Source organism: Portunus trituberculatus, chromosome 46 (genome assembly GCF_017591435.1).
Source record: "Portunus trituberculatus isolate SZX2019 chromosome 46, ASM1759143v1, whole genome shotgun sequence".
NCBI classification, from domain to species: domain Eukaryota; kingdom Metazoa; phylum Arthropoda; class Malacostraca; order Decapoda; family Portunidae; genus Portunus; species Portunus trituberculatus.
The window spans coordinates 1,223,955-1,244,018 of NC_059300.1; the positions used below are offsets into that span (position 1 = coordinate 1,223,955).

The 20,064-nt window shown below is 37.3% G+C and overlaps 1 protein-coding gene across 1 annotated transcript in view; it reads right to left on the bottom strand.

Annotated features, from left to right (window-relative positions):
* Positions 1-20,064, bottom strand: part of LOC123520215 (lysophospholipid acyltransferase 7-like) — a 110,223-nt gene that overhangs the window by 55,188 nt on the left and 34,971 nt on the right. Inside the window, exon 5 of the mRNA XM_045282298.1 lies at positions 1,606-1,817. Coding sequence (XP_045138233.1) covers positions 1,606-1,817 — 212 coding nt within the window. The remainder of the gene's footprint in view (positions 1-1,605; positions 1,818-20,064) is intronic.

Below are 20,064 nucleotides of genomic sequence, written 5' to 3' on the forward strand. Positions count from 1 at the left end.
CCTTTTTTGCATCTGCACATCTAGCATTGCACCAGGTGTGAATTTTTTTTCTGAACTCTATAAAAGGTACGTATTTCTTTACTCCTTCATTATATTTCTGTAAGAATATTTCATATTTTCCTCATATTGTCTTTTTGTACATAATGTTTCTCCATTCAATGTCAGCAAAAAAGTTCCTCAATTTTTCAAAATCTGCTCTTGCATAATTCAATCTCTCTTTTTTCTAGTCATCCCTGTAACTTATTCCATCCTCCTCCTGTATTTCCAACTCTAGTGTCACATGATCACTTCTTCCCATTGGACTAAGGTATTGTATGCTGGGAGAGGGCTCTGGTTTCTTTGTGAATACTAGGTCAAGTAATGATGGTTCTTCTTCTCCCCTGTACCTTGTTGACTCCTCCACCCACTGGTCCATTGTATTTGCCATAGTCAACTGTAACACTTCTTCGTTCCACTGTCCAGCATTATCCATTACTTTGATCTCTCTCCAGTTTATTTTTTTACAGTTAAAGTCTCCAACTAAAAGTATTCTTCCATCTCTTCTTAACATATCATCTAAGCACTTAATCACCTCTCTTTGCATATCTTTATGTTCCTCAGTTCCCCATGGATTTGTCTTAGGTGGCACATATGTAACTAAGTTTTTTTCTTTTCTCAATTCCTGTTTTGATTTATTGTTACTCCCATTACTTCCACCTTGCCCTCATCATACTGCACATCCTCCACACATATATTATCATGAACCACTATTAGCATTCCTCCTCCCCCTTTACCTTTCCTGTCTCTTCTCCGGCTATTATATCCCTCCTCCTTAAAATTAACATGGATCTCCGCTCTTAGTTTTGTTTCAACAATGTATATTACATCCGGCTTTTTCTCTTTCAAATAATCCCTAACCTCCAGCATGGTGGATAACAACCCACCAATATTATTATTAGTCACTCTTAATTTCTTGCCTCCTCCATGACCTCTTCCTTCTTCCATAGATACCACTTCTTTAGTCTCCTATCCAGAACCCTCCAGTAGAAATTCTTTTTCTCGATTTCTGTCCTTTTCTTGTTTTTTTCCTTAGCTTCATTTCTTAGCACTTTCTCTTTTTCTCTCTCCTCTAGGGTCATGTCTCGTTTGATCCAAATATCTTGATGTTCAGTATCATTGGCCAGCTTCCCTTTCCTTGTCATAATTTCTTCTACTGCCACCTGAAATCTCATTCTCACTTTCATTAGTCTCCTACCCTCCTCACTAATCTTCCCAACCTAATCACTTCTCTCCTGTTCCAGCTCCTGGTTGCTCTCCTGGACCTGTTTGATAATAGTTTTAGCCAATTCTCTCTCTTCATACTCATACTCATACTGAACTTATTTGGATTTTTCTTTTCCTTCATCCCCAAAATCAAGAAACATATCCTCTTATCCACTGTATCTCTCAATAGATCTTCCTTTTCTTTAATTACTTGTATAACAATGTCTTTCGTTTTTTCCTGAATTTGTCTCTTTACTACCTCTGAAAACTTAAACTTAATTCTTATTTCAATATTTATGGTAATGTAGTTATCAGATACACATCATGAAACTCAGATCAACAATGAATAGGACAAACACTTACAATGAATCCAAGGGCTGATACTTGGTAGGACCTCGGCCAGGCTTGGGCTCACAAACACTAGGATAAGCTCCCAAGCCAGCCATGATGCATACACACTCAGAGAGGACAAACCCAGCGTAGATGCGCATGCGGAAGTTGAAGAAAACTGGGGTCATGTACCATATCCGATAAAAGAAGCCATAATCTCTGAATATTTCCACACTTTCAGCAAACTGTAAGAAAAACATAATAAAGAAAATTTCATATTTTACATATCATACTACCTAAACATTAATACCAATACTTCAAGTGCATAAAAGTACAACTACAATCTGTTGAAGAATTAGATTCCTTACAGCTCCTTCAAAGGAATAATCAAGTGAGTAGTCTCCAGTTGCTGCTGTCACACTAGTTTTCTTGCTTTACTCTTGACTCTAAAATTATGTAACACTTTAATCTTCTGTTTTACAAAGAGATTGTCACATCCACGTCATTTTCTTTCTTTCTTTCTTTCTTTCTTTCTTTTTTTATCATCTCATTTTCACCCAACCTCACCTGATGCTGCATGCATGACTCTCAACAATCCATACTTAATCTCTTCTTAAATCTACAAAACTTTCCAATAAAATTATCTGAAATTCTGCTATCTATTCCAGTACGTCTTGAGCAATTATCTCTTACTGCACAAACACAAGTCTGATTTTTTTAAAGGATATTCTTGCTAAATGGTGGCATTATGCATTTAACTGTCCTTCAAGCATCTTAGTGGTACAGTGGCAAATGTGCCTTGCTACAAATCTGCTGGCCCTGGTTTGAATCTGGGCTAAGACTGTTGGCACAGTTTACCCAGCTAATCATCCTTCCTTCTGGCTGGACAATAAATCATTATCGGAGGAAACATCAGGAGGGCAAACTGTGAAAACCAAATGTTACAATGACCTTGTCCTAGAATAAAAGATATCAACCACCACAGGCACAAAAAGTCAATAAGACAAGATGAGAGCTGAGGCCATGCACAGCTATAGCATATACCCCCAAACTCTACTTCCATTATCCCACTGTGCTTCTTTTACATACTGCCATGCTTACCCTCCTTAATTCATTGTCATGAGGTTTCCACAACTTTCCTTTCTGTAAAACTTTTCTGATTATCTTCCCACTACATTCATGCACTTGCACAAAGAATGAAAAAAAATAAATAAATAAAAAATAACTGAAATTCATCTAACTTTACATCACCATGTTGATGTGTTGCTATGCTGGACATATGTATGCAGTTAATTGCAGTTGTTTATGTACATGAAGACTTCATACTTTGAAATCCAATGCAACAATAATGAACATGGAAGAGTGATTGAGTATCAAAATAATGTCAGGTTGTTGAATGTATGATTCATAAAAGTAGGATGCCAATTAATTTAGCAAATCCAGTTTTATATTGAAAGCAAAGAAAGTAAAGTAGGAGAGAAGAGAAAAGATGTTTTGGTTCAAGTGTTGCCTGTGCCTAGCCATTTTTCTTTCTTTTTTTTTTTTTTTTTTTTTTATTTGATCCATGACATTTAGTGTGAGCAGAGTCCAGTGTGATGGCCAGGAACAATACTACTAGGGAGAGCATAACAATTGTGACTGCCTTGTATAAGACAGGCATTCCCATCAAGCAGATATTGGCTCACACAGGCATGAGTGTGTTTGTGTCCATCAGAAGTTAAAGCAATTTGTTGAGAAAACAACCACAACTATTACATTCTCCCTAATAGTAACCCTCCTAGCCATCACACTGGACTACACATCCACCAAACGCTGCACACCAAACTAAAAAGAAATGGCAAGGTACGAAATAACATGCAAACCAAAACCATGCAGGTTTCACAAAGTAGATGAGCATGGCTGTCCTGCCACACAGCATTGCCAAGGGATCATTGTTCCCAGTGACTCAGTGAATAGATATTTCACACTACAAGTGGTTTCACTCTAAGCTGTGAATAAAAAAAATGTAATTAATCTGTTCCTCCATTGTCACTACTAAAACAATGTATGGAGGTGGTAGAAAATGTTATGGGAATGGTGGTGATAGAATTAAGTGGCAGTGGTGATACTAAGGTGCTTGTGGTGTTGGTTACACTAACGATATGATGCAGAGGTAATGGTGACAACAAACTCCAATAGTTGTTGGTGTGAACAGAATAGAATTCATCAATGTGATGATCCACAAAGCTTTACACATCACTTGACACTCAGTTACAATCTTATAAAATCCTCTCTATGTTTGGTACTTTAATTTCAACACAGCAATCTAGTTCACTTTGTCCTTGACTGTCAGCTACTGATTACCACATTTTTTTTGTTTTTTTCCTATTAGACAGCCTGAGCTCCTGAGATGCCTCTCCTTTCCTATCATGCCTATAAGCCAAGGAGGAAAATGTAAAAGTGTTATTCTATGTAAAAATGTAGTTGTCTTAAGTACCAAGCCCTAAGCATGTCAATAAAGAAGGGGAACTATGACAGACATGTGTCATCTTGGATAGATAGAGAAGCTATAGGAAAGTGTCATATAACATGTTATATAAGCCATCAACAACATTCATTACTATATTAAACAAAACATGTAAAACATGTAAAAAAAGAATTATGACAAGAAGTCAATACTCATAATGAAACTCATTCATAGTGGCCTGCTAACTCAAATTCTTCAGCCAACCTAACCTGAGTTGTAATCAAAAGTCATGGCCAAAACTGCAATATCAAGATGATGCTGTATCTATTATGAGATATCTCAATTTTGAAGGCTACATTCGAGGTGTAGATACAATAAAGTATTCTGGAGCAATACCAATGGATAATCTGACTGACAAATGGAGTCAGGAGGATCCAAAAATTGGTGGGACATTATATGCATTTTCAGTAGTGGAGAGGCAGGGGGCAAACAGTCTCAAACAGAGGCAAGTTATAGCAAACACTTCCAAACACCTCTCCAAAGCATTTGCTTTGTGTTTGACCATGTTTGGCAAACGTATTTCAGCCAATCAGCCTGCAGCAACTCCATCAATCCAGGCAAATAAAATCACAAAGGAGTTATATTTCAAATAAAACTGAATAATAAGAGATGCTATGCCATGGAAGTGGGTACTACAGATAAAAATTTAAGTTTACATATTGTGTGGCATACTGAAGAGAACCAGAATCAAACATAAGGCATGAAATAAAATAATGAGCTGGTGGTAGCCATCCTTGCTGTGGGTGTTGTCCAATTCCATGCTTTTTATCGTGACTTTGATACAATAATTGCTTTTTTTCTATTATTAAGTGAATAAAATAATAAGATTGCTGCAAATCTTTATAGCATAAAATAATAGATGATATTAAAACATATTATCTACTAAATGTTGCAGTAATTCAATCGTACAGGCGTCAGAAACCCGCAGCCATACATCTCCGATGGAACACCCTCAAAACCAGACCAAGCAGATCAAAACATTGTACATCTTCCAAGGACTGAAGACCCGCTGTTTTTGAGGAATACTGGGTTGCTTGCTCTTAGCATATACAAAGGATGAAGCACTAGTGACCTATAATATTCCTCATTAAGGAATAAATCTTCAAACCCCTCCATCTCGCTACTTTATATCTTGACCACAGCGCTCACTCTGTCGACTGATGTGTACATTAGCTTTTACCAGGGATTGAGATGGCAGTAATCTGGCAGCTACAACAGTGTCTGTCCAACGTGGACACTGGAGCGTTTGACCTTACCGTGACACTACTGAAAACACCTTATGATATCATAGACAGCCATGAAATACCATCCATGCCATGTTTCCTTCTGTTATTAACATCTATTTCTAAATTGTTTTTTGGTTGATAACTACAATTTTCTATGAAAAAATAGGTTCTTAATATTGCAGGAGTACTAATGTTGCAATGATTATGAATATAAGAAATAATTGTGTTTACTCCCAAATTCAACTTTTTCTCTGAGACTTCTAATTCCATTTATGTGTTTTCCATTTATGTATGTTTGTTTCTCTAATGAATTATCACATAAGTATTGAGCCTACTGCATCTAAACATGTACTGAAAGTGCATGATCAAGAGAGGATTTTATCTTATAAGATTTGAATTGTCACCTAACTTTTTAAATTTTGAGTAGCTTTCCAAACTGAAATATTTGATTGATATTCTTTAGACAACATGATTTCCTTCAAGGCAAAAGCAGTGACAAATTTTTAAAATCCAACATCAAACAAGTTGTCACTTGAAGAGGTTTTGCTTACTGATTGTGGGAGTTGATAAGCTGGACTCATTTCAACTTTTGTAAAATTTTCTGATATATGGATAGAGGCAGCAGTAAATAAGGATGAAAAAGGGCCTCTTGAATATATGAAGTTACCACATTTCTGATTAGAGACAATATGTGGTTACTTTTTTTCTGCAAAAAAAGATAATTTACATAAAGGATGGCATAAATTTATGCATAGGAGGACTGCATGCTTCTTATAAAATCAAATACAAAAATAAATAAATAAAAAAACCCAGCATCTCTTTTAACATGATATTTCATTTCATCATGACTTGATCAGTCCGAACAAAACAACATGAAATTTTAAAACTTGGATAAAGATATACTTTATCCTCTAGAGTAGATTTCTTTCATCTTGAATACATTCAGTACTATTCAACTTCAATTATTAAATTTCTAGTCCATAAACATTCAACTGTCAATTAGTGAATGAGGCAAATCAAGTATTTAGCAACATAGCCATGCCCAAGTGAGAAAAGTCTTACATGTACAGAGTGGAGGTCAGCTCAAAATGGCATAAGATATACCAGATAATCCATCTCTTACTGCAAAACAACAATGAACTACATGCTCTGCTAACCAACCAGCAGAAGGAAAAGAGCTGAGCCCCCCAAAAAAACTTAGTGAGCTTCAACCTCAGCCAATCAGGAGGTCAAAGAACACCATCAGACTTACAGATACTACACATGAATAATGAAACTAAGCTACTTTGCATTTTTGTTGGCTACAAATATTTCATGTAGATGCAAAAAGGTATGTGATCAAAACAAACCTTCTCAGTGGATGTTCTTAGCACTACAAATACTGCCTGTATAGACTAGTAAACTTGATTGTGTTACATGTTACCTTTATATTTTCTACAAATACACATGCTCCAGTTACAAAAATTAACTATCATTTTAATAAAACCTCATAAAAATAGCACAATACAGCACATGTCTACTTTCTTCTCACCTTCCCACAGGATGGTGTTCCTTGTACATGGCCTAAACCCTCTAAGTAACAACGGTTCTGAGATCACAGAACGAGAGGGCAAAAAGAAATGGGAAGAGGAAGAGATGTTAATAAATGTAATGTGAACTACTATACATGTTTTCTTTTGAGTTAATAAAAAAATTCTAATGAAAAAAAAATTGGTTAATTAAGTACAGTCACAAAAAATAGACACATCAGAAAAAATAGATATGTACATCATTCATATGTACAGTAGTGTACCAAGTTTCATGCTTACTTGATTCTGCAAAACCATACCCAAAATCTAAGTCTGAAAAATCAATAAAATAAAATAAACAGATAATTCATTAAATTAAATTAATAAATGAAAAATGACTCTTAAAACACCTGAAAATACAAAAATAAGTCTATGTAATCTAGAAAAAATTGAAATTAGGAATCTTGAATGTTGGTGATCAATCCACTCCAGGTAGATGAGCTATATACATATAGATGTTTTGAAACCAAGGCTGTTTAGCTTCTTTATGTATATGTTTGTTCTCATATAACTACACTAGTCTGTAGGAAGATTTATATGTAATTCCTTCCTTTTAATCTATAATCATCTGTCAGTCATCCTTTACTCTTCTTTATGATAGATGTAAAATATTCCATTCTCTTCTCAATATAGAAAATCATGTAATTTATTATAAGGAATGGAAATTGTATAAAAATGCAAAATCTAAAGCAAGATGGTTGGTAAAACCTTAAACTAAATCCTGTATGGTGGTTTGGACCACTACCTCAGAGACACCATGCTCAAAGCCAGTCATATTAGCAATATTGAAGCTTCACAATGTCATTTCAAGACAAATCCCTTAAACAGTAAGAAGGGATTATAAGAGCGATGGACATCGCCATTAGCATAATACCAGCCTAGGGATAGCAATATAGTATCCAGGGGATCCTCATGTTATGCTAAATTCCATTCCTAGATTGTGTCATAAGCCAAATTTCACTAGAAATTGCAACCACCCTAGTAAGCACCAACATTATGCTACTGAAGAGAACAGTCCCTTGCCTTTGTTGACTTACTCTGTGCTTACCGACATTATAAGAATTAACTTGCTGCTTCCATATCACTAGTAATCAATCAAAGGAAGATGCCACAACACTGAGATCACATGGTGTCCTTGCACCTGAAGGTTATGCAAATTAACACAAGCCTTAAACTACATAAACCAAACTTCTTTCTTTTTCAGTTTTCTGTCTGGTTTTCCTAGTCTAATCAAGGATAGGATAGTACTTCCTAATGAAGGACTCTGATTTGGCACTTGGGAACTGTTGTTGTGAATGTCTTTCATAAAAGGACAGCTAGAAAAACATACTAGAACAGTTATGCTGACAGTAAACCAAGAAAATAACATTTATGATGTGGTTGTGTTAGATATAACATATACATGATGACTGGTTGGGCTGAGTAATTTTGATATCTTAGAATCAAACCTCTTCATTTTCATACCAAATACCATCCCCATATCTAGGTCCACCATTAGTAGGGCATCAATACCCACAGCAAATCTCAAAGGTGTCTAAATAAAATTAGAATTTATGTCAAGTGGGAACAAAATATTCCCATTCCTAAGGCCTTGTTCACACAAGGCGGTTTCCACCACAGCGGCTGCCATGCATTTTACGCTGGTATCATTCACACTAGGCGTTTTACGCCGCGGCGTAACCGTGGCAGTTGACTCACTTTTTTTTTTGCAGGCATATTATACAGTGTCAGGATGAATGTGGAGGAAGTAGTGTGTGTTTGGTTGTTGCATTGCCGCTTGAAACAGTGCAAGCAGAGGCAAAGGTAACATTGGGTTCATCCAATTCTACATGACAGACTTACGGCATGTTTATCACCCTGTATCCTTCCTCGAGACAGCATGAAATCATTTGACAACTTGCTAGAACTAATCAAGAGGATGTATCGTCAAGCAACACTAGGATGACGAATTCCATCTGCCCACAACACAAACTTGTCATGACATTAAGATGTCCTTTATTTTTAGTTTTACTAAAAAAAATATTCATATATAAAACCAAAAAGAAAAAAAGTGACATATAAAGTTCCAGTTGCCAGTAAATTGGATACAAACAAAATATTCATTTCTTGAAGTGAAAATACAGAGCAAGAAAAAAATAAAGGTCACGCACTTTATATACTAGTATGCTCTTTCCATAGCACACATACGTATGTACGATTTCCTTCAGTGCCAAACATGTCAAAGGGCATTTTCCAATTTCACTGATTAATAAATAAGTGTCAAACTGATCCCTCTCCACTCCTAAGCAGACAGCGGTACTGCAGTCACTGAATGGTATTACGTGACACATCACGGGCAGAGCCTAAGATTGTCATAGTAACGCACATCCTGTTCTCTCATTGAGTGGCATACAGCCAATAATGTCGCTCAGTGGCCTCAAACAGCGCGGTGCACCGCCCTGCGTGAACGATGTAATATGTTTGTGTGTATTTCGACACGCTGGCAAGCCATGCGGTGGCGAGGAAAATCTTCCAGCGGTTTGGAAACAGCTGCGTTTCCAAACCACTGAGTGTGAACGACTCCATAGGCTATCACTGAAAATGCTACTGCATGTTTCCCACCGTGCGGTGCAAACCACCCTGTGTGAACAAGGCCTCATAATCCTGTACAAAAATACCACACCAGTCAGACAAATGAGTGCACTCCATAGCTGAACATATCAACAATTGAGTTATGGCCCATGACAAATGACACTTATCCACAGAAGCCCAGTAAAGCCTAAGGGGTAAATATACACTGTATCTGTAAATCTCTATCAATATTTGGAAAAGAGGAACAATGGATAAGGGTAGGCAGGTCATCAGCCCAGCTGCAATCTTGAAAAAAAAAGTTTGGTATAAGGCATCTATCCTTACTAAGGAGAGCCCAACCATTGTCAGAAAAAAAATACTCCAAGGAATATTACAAGGACATACTATATTAGTAGCATAGCTAAGTTTTTTTTTTCCCAAACATTTAATTATGGAATATAATCTTTGTAGTTCCTGATGTAACAAAGAGACTCTACTCTAAGAATAACTATTTCAGAGATAGTGTGATAGTGTGCCAAACTCTACTACTACTGAGTCAAGTTTAACTTTTAACTTCACATTAACACATACATGAGGTTTATAAAAATTAAACAATGAAACCAAGAATCAAATAATATTTTGCAAAAGGAAATCCAAGAAAATTTTGCCCATAGACATTGCATGCATACATCCAAATATACTGAGCATCTCCCAATTTAGATTTACAGTCAAATCACTGCTAACATGCAATACGCTAACACAAACTGCATCCAATATGAGAATCAATCTACCTCCCAATGATGCTGAAACACATAAAATTCAAAACGTGAATGTGGGGATGGGCCAAAGCAAGTTGCTGACAAGTCTGTAAATGCAAAGTAGGGTAACAATGTCACATGAGACACTGGGCAGATTCCACTGCCATTGTCCACAGTGATACCAGTTTAGTGACTGATTGAGGAAAGGGAATGAGCTGCTACCACTGCCCCAACTATGTGTGTGTGTGTGTGTGTGTGTGTGTGTGTGTGTGTGTGTGTGTGTGTGTGTGTGTGTGTGTGTGTGTGTGTGTGTGTGTGTGTGTGTGTGTGTGTGTATTCACCTAGTTGTAATTTTACAGGACCTGGGCATCATACTAGTGTGGCCCCGTCTCCATATCTACACACATCCAACTTTCCTTTAAAACTATGCACACTCCTCGCTGACACCACCTCCTCACTCAAACTATTCCACACCTCCACACATCTCTGTGGGAAACTATATTTCTTCACATCCTTCAAGCATATTCCCTTGGCTATCTTTTTACTATGCGATCTCGTAGTTCTATTTAAAATTTCCTCTCTCAACATCATTTGTTCATTATCCACTTCATCCAAACCATTCAAGAGTTTATAAACCTGTATTAAATCTCCTCTTTCTCTTCTTTGTTCCAAGGTAAGCAAATTCATTTCTTTTAATCTCTCCTCATAGGTCATTTCTGCCAATTCCGAACCATTTTTGTTGCCATTCTCTGCAATCTCTCCAACTTCCTTATATGCTTCTTTTTATAAGGGGACCAAACCACCCCAGCAAATTCCAATCTTGGTCTAATTACCGTACTAATTAATTTCTTCATCATATCTTTATCCATATAATGAAAGGCTAATCCAATATTTCTAATCAAATTATATGTTTCTCCAAACATCTTGTCAATATGAGCCTCAAACTGCCCATGGTCTTGTATTATCACTCCCAAATCCTTTTCCTTTTCCACCTTTTTCAACACTACTCCTTCACCCATCTTATATGACCCTCTTGGCCGTCTTCCACTCTTCCCCATCTCCATTACATGACTTTTGCTCAGATTAAATTCCATCTCCCACCTCTTGCTCCACTCCCAAATCATATCCAGATCTGCCTGTAAAATTTCACAATCTTCTTCACTCTTCACACACCTACACAACTTCGCATCATCCGCAAACAAATTAATATAACTGTTTACTCCTCTGGCATATCATTAATATAGACAAGGAAAAGTATTGGTGCCAGCACTGAACCTTGTGGGACTCCACTCTCCACCACCAACCAGTCCGACTTTGCATCCCTTATTACCGTTCTCATCTCCTCCATCTCAAGTAGTTTTCCATCCACTTTAACACTTTTCCTTCAGTCCTCCATAAATCTCTAATTTCCATAGCAGTCTCATGTGAGGTACCTTGTCAAAAGCCTTTTTCAAATCCAAATATACACAGTCCATCCATCCCCCTCTCTCTTGTATTTTGTCAACCACTCTTGAATAAAAGCTCAGTAGATTTGTTACACATGACCTCCCTTTCCTAAAGCCAAATTGATGATCCGATAATAACTTATGATCCTCCAGGAACCGTATCCAATATTTCTTTATCACCCTCTCACAAATCTTACCGACCACACTTGTTAAAGACACAGGTCTATAGTTAAGAGGCTCTTCCTTACTGCCTCCCTTATAAATGGGCACCACTTCAGCTCTTTTCCACTCTACCGGTACTTCCTGGTTTCTAATGAGCACCTTACAATATCATATAATGGATCTATCAATTCTTCTCTACATTCCTTCAATAATTTGCCTGAAACTTCATCTGGTCCCATCGCTTTATCATCTTTAAGTTCCTCCAACATTTTATATAACTCCTTTTTAGGTATCTTAATGTCATCCATGTGCACATTTCCTTCTACATTCTGAGGCTTTACAAACATTGTTTCTTTAGTAAATACTTGTTGAAACCTATTATTTAGCAATTCCGCGATATTTTTAGGGTCATCTACTATCCCTTGCTCTCCTTTTAACCTTTCAATGGACTCTCTCTTTTTAAGTTTACCATTTATGAACCTGTAAAACAATTTTGGATGTTCCTTACTCTTGTCTACAATATCTTTTTCAAGTGTGTGTGTGTGTGTGTGTGTGTGTGTGTATTTACCTAATTGTATTTACCTAATTGTAACATACGGGAAAAGAGCTATGCTCGGTGTGTGTATTTACCTAATTGTATTTACCTAATTGTAACATACGGGAAAAGAGCTATGCTCGTGTTGTCCCGTCTCCATATCTATTAATGTCCAGCTTTTTCTTAAAATCATGAATATTCCTTGCGTTGACCACTTCCACGTCTAAACTATTCCATGCTTCCACCCTTCTATGAGGGAAGCTATATTTTTCACATCTCTCCTATAAGTGGCCATTTTAGTTTTTTCCCATGCCCTCTCGACATTCTTTCATTCCACATACACAGATCTTCCCTATCCATTTTTTCCATGCCAATCATCACTCTGTATATTGCTATCAGGTCTCCCTTTCTCTTCTGTTTTCCAGGGTTGGAAGTTGCATTCTTTTCAGTCTGTCTTCATAAGTCAAATCTCTTAAGTCAGGCACCATTTTTGTTGCAGCCCTCTGTACTTTCTCTAGTTTCCTTATGTGTTTCTTTAAGTTCGAGCCCACTGTATTGTTGCATATTCAAGCCTCGGTCTTATCATTGCAGTAATTATTTTCTTCATCATTTCTTCATCTAAATATACGAACGCCACTCTTATGTTCCTCAATAAGTTCAATACTTCTCCAATTATTTTGTTTATATGTCTCTCTGGCGATAGGTCATTGGTAATTGTCACCCCAAGGTCTTTTCTTCATGACTGGTTTTATGTCTTCATTTCCTATCTTGTACATACTCCTGATTCTTCTTTCACTCTTGCCAAACTCTATTTTCTTGCATTTTGTCGTGTTGAACTCCATTTGCCATGTACAGCTCCATTTCCATATTCTGTCCAAGTCTTCCTGGAGTAGTTCGCAATCTTTGTCACATCTCACTTTTCTTAACAATTTTGCATCGTCTGCAAATAGGCTCACATAACTGGACACCCCATCCACCATGTCATTTATGTAGACCGCGAACATTACTGGTGCCAACACTGATCCCTGTGGAACTCCACTCTCCACCAAGCCCCATTCTGATGGTCTGTCCTTAATTATTGTTCTCATTTCTCTTCCTACCAAAAGTCTTCCATCCATTTTAGTAAACTGCCATGCACTCCTCCTACCATTTCAAGTTTCCAGATCAGTCTCCGGTGTGGTACCTTATCAAAGGCCTTTTTTAAATCCAGATATATTCCATCAGCCCAACCATCTCTTTCCTGTATTACATCTATCACCCTCGAATAGTAACATATCAGGTTTGTCGTGCATGAACGCCCTTTTCTAAAACCAAATTGACACTCACAAAGTATGTCATTTTCTCCAAGAAGTCTGTCCATCTATTCTTCACCACCCTCTCACACATCTTAGCTACCACACTTGTAAGTGACACTGGTCTATAGTTCAATGGGTCTCTCTTGTTACCTGATTTATAGATTGGGACAATGTTAGCTCTTTTCCAGTCTTGGGGCACTACACCTTCCCTTAATGAGGCATCAATTACTTCACAAACTTTTTCTGCCAGTTGCTCCCTGCATTCTCTTAAAATCCATCCTGATACCCCATCAGGTCCCACAGCTTTTCTCACTTCTAAACTCCCCATCATATTCTTGATCTCCTCCACAGTTACTTGAAACTCCTTCATAATCCCTTTCTGTTCCATTACCAGTGGTTTGTCAAAAGCAGTCTCCTTTGTGAATACCTTCCGAAAGCATCCATTCATAGCCTCTGCCATTTCCTGGGATCTTCACTGCATACTCCATTTACTTCTAAACTTTCAATACTTTCTCTATTTTTGATGTTGTTGTTCACATGTCTGTAAAAAGCCTTGGTTGGTCTTTACATTTATCAATTATATCCTTTTCTTGTTTCTTTCTTTCTTCTCTTCTAATCAACACATATTCATTTCTTGCTCTTTTGTAACTTTCCCACTGCTTAATCCGTCTTTTCCTTCTCCACCTCTTCCATGCATCCTCTTTTCTTGTTCTAGCCTTTTCACATCTATCGTTAAACCAGTCCTGCTTTCCAACTTCTCTATGTTGTCTTATTGGTACAAATTTTTCTCACCTTCTTTGTATATTTTTATAAATTCCTTCCACTTTTCATTTGCTCCTTAGCACTCTTGAATTTCATCCAATTTGTCTCTTGAAAGAATTTCTTTAGGTTTCCAAAATCTGTCTTGGCATAATTCCATCTTCCCACTTTATATTCTTCATTTCTTCTAGATTTCTCTTCATCTATCACCTTGAACTCCAAAACTGCATGATCACTCTTTGCTAAAGGGCACTCCACCCTCATCTCCTCAATGACCATTGGCTCTGTACTAAAGACCAAGTCCAGTCTTGACGATGCTCCCTCTCCTCCAAACCTAGTATCTTCTTTGACCCACTGAGTTAACACATTTTCCATTGCCAGTGTCAATAGTGTATTTCCCATGTTGTCTCTGATCCTTCCATTGACCAGTCCTCCCAACACACCTCTTTACAATTAAAATCTCCCATCATTATAGTTCGTTCACAGCCACCCAACATTTCTTCCAGACATGTTCCTGTATCACTTATCATTTCTTCATATTCCTGTACTGACCATGCATTTGTCTTAGGTGGTACGTACACCACTATGTAGTGCCTCTTTTTCCTTCATTAGTTTCTGCTCTGATCTTTAGCACTTCTGCCTTTCCCATACCTTCTTTCACTTGATCCACCTTTATATCTTTTTAACCAGCAACATCACTCCTCCTCCCATCTTACCTACTCTATTTCTTTTCCAAACATTATATTTCCTTCTCCAACCATCATCAGGTCTTCTCCTCTCTCAGTTTTGTTTCAGTAAGACCCACAATATCTGGGTTCTTGTCCCTCAAGTAATCGTTGAGTTCTAAAATCCCGATATCACTCCATTTATGTTGGAATACATTACATTTCGCTCATATGTAAGTTTCTTTAGTCCTTTCTTGCTGTACTTTTCTGGGTTATGAACCACTTCCTCAGTCTCATATCCAAGATTCTCCAGAAAAACTCTTTCTTCTCCTCTTCTGTCCTCTCTTCATTTTTTTCAAAGCCTCCTTTCTCAACTCATTTAACATTTCTCTTTCCTTTTCACCGAGATCTCTTCTCAACCAAATCTTCCTTGTTGTTTCCTGCTGGGCTAGCCTCCATGACTTCTCCACCAATTCATCTACATCCTTTTGTGACTTAAGTTTGATTCTTATTGGCCTCATACCTTCTCTTGTGAACTTTCCAATTCTATGGAAGTCCTCTATTTCTTGTACTAGGTCTTTTCCTCCTCCTGCACCACATTAATGATATTATTTATCACCTTTTTATGTTTTTCTCTCTCCATTTTACTCGGTGTCTTATCCTCCTCCACACCAAATATCACCACACATCTCTTTTGTCTACAGTTTCCCTCACCAATGTCTCATTTGATTTAATAACCTTCACCACTTTCTCAGCAATCTTCTCTTCTATGATCTGTTGATCTATAATTTCAGCAAGGCCCAAAGTTTTCTCCCAGACTCTTTGATTTCCTTTTCCAGACTTGCAACTTTGTAATTTACCTCCTTTCTTTCCACTTCCTGACTTTTTTCCATTCAGCCTGCTTCTCCATCACTTTTCCTAGAGATTCTCCACATTTTCGCAATTCACTTTAATTAGCTTAACTTCCTCTTTCAGTGCTTCATTTTCCTTCTTCATATCGGCACAGTCTTTCTTTCATTACATTGTCATAACTCGTTTCCAGGCACCCATACTTTTCAAACAGCTTTTCAATTTACCTCTTGGTTACTCTTAGGCAATGGTAACTGTAGAATTAGAGATGATTGCTCTGAGCTCAGCGACCACCTCCGCCATCGACGATGTGTGTGTGTGTGTGTGTGTGTGTGTGTGTGTGTGTGTGTGTGTGTGTGTGTGTGTGTATTTACCTAGTTGTAGTTTTACAGGGCCTGGGCTTTATGCTGGTGTGGTCCCGTCTCCATATCTACACTTATCCAATTTTTCTTTAAAACTATGTACACTCTTTGCTGATACCACTTCCTCACTCAAACTGTTCCAAGTCTCAACACATCTTTGGAAACTAAATTTTTAACATCTCTCAGACATCGTCCCTTCCTTAGTTTCTTACTATGCGATCTTGTGCTTCTAAAGTCATATTCTTCTCTCAGGATCAGTTTCTCATTATCCACTTCATCCATTCCGTTAATCAATTTATAAACTTGTATCAGATCCCTCTCTCTTCTCTGCTCCAAGGTTGGTAGATCCATTGCCTTTAGTCTCTCCTCATATGCCATCCCTTTAAATTCTGGAACCATTCTTGTAGCCATTTTTGTAGTCTCTAATTTTCTTATGTGTTTCTTTTTATGAGTCCACACAACTCCTGCATATTCCAATCTAGGTCTTATTTTAGTACTTATCAATTTCTTCATCATTTCCTTGTCCATATAGTGAAATGCTACTCCAATATTCCTTAGCAAATTATATGTCTCTGAAAATTCTATCAATATGGCTAACTTGATTATTTTCTTCCATTGTCACTCCCAAGTTCTTTTCCTTTTTTACTTTTTCTAGTTCTACTCCATCTCCCATCTTATAGATTCCCACTGGTGTGTGTGTGTGTGTGTGTGTGTATTTTACCTAGTTGTATTTACCTAGTTGTAGCTTTACAGGGTCTGGGCTTTCTGTGGCCCCGTCTCCATATCTACACTTATCCAATTTTTCTTTAAAACTATGCACACTCGTTGCTGTCACCACTTCTTCACTCAGACTGTTCCAAGTCTCAACACATCTTTGCGGGAAACTGTATTTTTTTTATATCTCTTAGACATCTTCCTTTCCTCAGTTTTTTACTATGTGATCTTGTGCTTCAACTGTCACATTCTTCTCTCAGGATCAGTTTCTCATTATCCACTTGGTCCATTCCGTTGATCAACTTATAAACTTGTATCAGATCCCCTCTCTCCCTTCTCTGTTCCAGAGTTGGTAGATCCATAGCCTTTAGTCTCTCCTCATATGTCATCCCTTCAAATTCTGGAACCATTCTTGTAGTCATTTTTTGTAGTCTCCAGCTTCTTTATGTGTTTCTTTTTATGGGGGGTCCACACTACCCCTGCATATTCCAATCTGGGTCTTATTATAGTACTTACCAATTTCTTCATCATTTCTTTGTCCATGTAATGAAATGCTAATTCAATATTCCTTAGCAAATTATATGTCTCTCTGAAGATTTTATCTATATGGCTTATGTGTGTATTTACCTATATAGTCCTGCTCGTCTAACAATGTGGATTTCACTCCATAAATAGCAGTACAGCATTGCCATATCTTTAATCCCTCGTTGGCTACTCCCCCTCTCCCTCTTCCTCCCTCTCTCTAATTCCTCCTTCTCTTTCTTCCTGGTCAAGGACACCAGCTGACCTCCCATCACCTGTATGGATCTGATTGGTGTTTCCTGAGGATTTGAATGTAGTTTTTTTTCTTACTTATATCAGCTTATTTTAAAGTACTTTCCTTCACGATATAATCTAATTATAACTATGGAACTATTTACCCATTCCAAACCGCAAGGAAACCTCTTTATAAGTATGTTATTTATTTTTAGCAACACTGTAAAATATGTATGCCACGTTTCTTGCCAGGCTTATGAATATATTATTAATAATAAGTTTACTGTTCTCTCATACGTTGTAATACTAAGGTTAAATGCATATGTATATTTGCTGACCATATTTGCTAAAGTTTTACTAATATTAGAACTCTGCTGCATCGCTGGCTATGAGACATGCAGCACCACTGTGAGTTCAACACAGTGTAACCCAATCCACATTGTTGGAGGAGCAGGACTATAGTTGTTGTATTTACCTAAATGTAGTTTTACAGGGCCTGGGCTTTATGCTCGTGTGGCCCCATCTCCATATCTACACTTATCCAATCTTACTTTAAAAGTATGCACATTCGTTGCAGACACTACTTCTTCATTTAAACTGTTACATGTCTCAATACATCTTTATGGAAACTATATTTTTAACATCTCTCAGACATCTTCCTTTTCTCAGCTTTTTACTATGCGATCTTGTGGTTCAAATGTCATATTCATCTCTCAGGATCAGTTTCTCATTATCCACTTGGTCCATTCCGTTGATCAATTTGTAAACTTGTATCAGTTCCCCTCTTTCCCTTCTTTGTTCCAGGGTTGGTAGATCCATAGACTTTAGTCTCTCCTCATATGTCATCCCTTCAAATTCCAGAACCATTCTTGTAGCCATTTTTGTAGTCTCTCCAAGTTCCTTATGCGTTTCTTTTTATGAGGGGTCCACACTGCTCCTGCATATTCCAATCTGGGTCTTATTATAGTACTTATCAATTTCTTCATCATTTCTTTGTCCATGTAGTGAAATGGTATTCCAATATTCCTTAGCAAATTATATGTCTCTCTAAAAATTCTATCAATATGGCTTACCAGTTGATTGTTTTCTTCCATTGTCACTCTTAAGTCCTTTTCCTTTTTTACTTCCTCCAGTTCTACTCCATCTCCCATCTTATAGATTCCCACGGGTCGTCTTTCACTCTTTCCCATTTCCAAGACATGGCTTTTGTTCACATTGAATTCCATTTCCACTTTTTACTTCATTCCCAGATCTTATTTAGGTCTTCTTGCAGTATTTCACAATCCTCTTTTTGCTTTATAACTCTGCACAGTTTGGTATCATCTGCAAACAGATTTATGTAACTGTTCACTCCTTCTGGCATGTCGTTAACATAAATTAGGAAAAGTATTGGTGCCAATACTGATCCCTGCGGCACTCCGTTTTCTACTGCTCTCCACTTGGACCTCATATCTTTAACTACCATCTTTATTTCTCTCCCCCTCAAATAATTTTCTATCCATCTCAATGTGCTTCCTTTTAAGCCACCCTTCTCCTCTAACTTCCATAGTAATCTTGCATGTGGCACTTTGTCAAATGCCTTTTTTAAATCCAAATAAATACAGTCAACCCATCCCTCTCTCTCTTGTACTCTATCAACTATTCTAGAATAGAAACTCAATAAATTAGTTACACACGACCGTATTTTTCTAAAACCAAATTGGCTATCTGATATTAATTTGTTGTCTTCAAGGAACTCGATCCATTGTTTCTTTATTATTCTTTTGCACATCTTGCATATTACACTAGTTAGTGATACCAGTCTGTAATTTAAAGGTTCTTCCTTTCTTCTGCTCTTATATATGGGAACCACCTCAGCTCTTTTCCATTCTACTGGTAATGTTCCATTTTCTATTGAGCATTTCATGATGTTGTATATAGGACTTGCTAGTTCTTCCCTACATTCTTTCAGTATTCTGCCTGAGACTTCATCCAGTCCCAATGCCTTCCCTTCATCCAGTTCCTTCATTAACTCTTTTATTTCAAGCTTGGTTACTTTAACCTCTTTCATATAGACTGTCTCTCTATTACCCTGTGGTCTTTCAAATTTGGATTCCTTAGTAAAGACCTCCAGGAATTTATTATTTAATAGTTCTGCCATACTTATGGGGTCTTCCACCATCCCGTTCTCACCTTTTAACCTTTCTATTGTTTCTTTTTGCCTAATTTTTCCATTTATGAATCTGTAGAACAATTTTGGTTGCTCCTTACATTTTTCGACAATGTCCTTTTCAAAGTTCTTTTCCTCTTCCTTCCTAACCTGAACATATTCATTTCTCGCTGTCTTGAAGTTTTCCTTATTT